Below are 1,761 nucleotides of genomic sequence, written 5' to 3' on the forward strand. Positions count from 1 at the left end.
GAAGAAGAAGAAGAAGAAGAAGAAGAAGAAGAAGAAGAAGAAGAAGAAGAAGAAGAAGAAGAAGAAGAAGATCTGAGCTGAACTGAGCTCTTACTTGGGGATGTTGTCAGAAGTGATGATGGTGGCAGAACCCAGCAGCTTCTTCAGTTTCTTGGGTTTGAGAGCCTGCGGGAAGCGTTGCAGCGCCACCAACAGGAGCTGCAGCGACTCTGGAGCGCTAAAGGCTGACTTCAGGTCCGCCTGCAGAGCCCCCAGCAGGACCTCCTCAAACACCTCCTCTGGGATCTGAAGGAGGCGACATGTGAGCGGGTTTACGAGCGGCACGTTAGGATACGTAAAGCTGTGAGCCTGCAGCAGACGTTACCTCGGTGAGGATGTCCATCATGGTCTTACTGGGAAGGTCCTTCAGGTGCTGCTTGTGCTGGCTCAGACTCTGGAGGAGCTGCACGCATCCCAGAACCACCTTTGGCTCCTGCAGAGACACGAGACAGAACTTAGATTAAAAAACTCTTTGAACACACACACTGGATCGGGATCAACAGTCCAAACTAAACTAAACGTACTTGGACGAGGCGTCCCGACTGATGAATGGCGAGGACACCGAACAAGTTTCCAAACATCGCATTTCTGCCAAGTTTCTGAAAAACAAAAACARGATTTTGACACTTAAAARCATTTATAAAACTTTTTGGWCCCAATTGAGTACAAACGACAGAAAAGTGAAAGCTCACCTTTTTCACAGCCTGAAGGTTGTGTCTGTCTCTAATTCTGTCGAGGATGCTCTGCAGGGASACGTCTTTAAAGGCACTCAAGACCTGAGAGAGAAAAACACCATTCAGAGGTCAGATATTTACAATTTGGCTCACTTACTGGAGAGTTTTAACCTAAAGCACCACCTTACAATCAGTTAAAGCTAAAATAATCCGAGAAAATGCAGAATATATATATAAAAACAGGAATTAAAAAACATTTAGCTTGGGCTAAATGATACTGAATATGTTTTAAATAGTCTTTTGAATATAGATTTTCAGTGTTATGTTCCAAATATTGCTGTTTTGCAGCTTTAAAAACTCAATAAAATCCCGCTGATAAAGCAAAAAAGTGCCTGCTAGTTAACTTTTTATTTGTTTGGRAAAAAAACAATTTTTTGGGGAAACTCTGCCAAAAAAAACTGGTTGAAATGAATAAATCAGGGTTAGAAACTGAAAAATGAATATAAAATACAATATTATTATTAATATTATGAACAACAGGGTTAGAAATCTTAAAGAGACAGTGAGAAACTTTTGATTTATTTTCCCAAACTGACCCACAGATGGTGTTAACCCGGGTCTGGGGTCCACTCACCTGTCCCAGAGCCAGGCTGAACCCGGGTCTTGCGGTCTCCCGGGTGTGGGCGAGTCCATCAACCAGCCTTTTGAACGTGTACTCCAGCTCATCAGCCTGCAGMACAGAAACAACACAGAACATCAAGAAATGATTCAGCTGAGTCTAACTGGAACACCTCACTTACAGGACGTGATGTGGACCAGTTCTGGTGTCTTTAATTTGTATTAATTAGCAAAAAAAAAAAAAGATTAGAAACTGGTGTCAGTTGGTTCATTGTTTTCTACTAATATCTAATTGTGCATTTTACCTCACCGTGTCTTTACAGCAGGGAGACAAACAGATACAGGGGTGCAAAATTCAATRCTTGATCCAAGCAAATCAATGACACTATTTATTATAGAAATATTAAATAATAAGTTATTCTTATAGAAA

The 1,761-nt window shown here is 41.3% G+C and overlaps 1 protein-coding gene across 1 annotated transcript in view; it reads right to left on the reverse strand.

The window, feature by feature from the left end:
* Positions 1 to 1,443, reverse strand: part of mybbp1a (MYB binding protein (P160) 1a) — a gene marked incomplete at its 5' end in the record, with an annotated part of 26,499 nt that extends 25,056 nt beyond the window's left edge. The window contains 5 exon segments of the mRNA XM_014016669.1: positions 95 to 285; positions 365 to 472; positions 564 to 638; positions 732 to 815; positions 1,348 to 1,443. Of these exon segments, the coding sequence (XP_013872123.1) occupies positions 95 to 285; positions 365 to 472; positions 564 to 638; positions 732 to 815; positions 1,348 to 1,443 (554 nt within the window).
* Between the last annotated feature and the right edge of the window lie 318 nt (positions 1,444 to 1,761).

The sequence above is a fragment of the Austrofundulus limnaeus genome, unplaced genomic scaffold, assembly GCF_001266775.1.
Source record: "Austrofundulus limnaeus strain Quisiro unplaced genomic scaffold, Austrofundulus_limnaeus-1.0 Scaffold151, whole genome shotgun sequence".
NCBI classification, from domain to species: domain Eukaryota; kingdom Metazoa; phylum Chordata; class Actinopteri; order Cyprinodontiformes; family Rivulidae; genus Austrofundulus; species Austrofundulus limnaeus.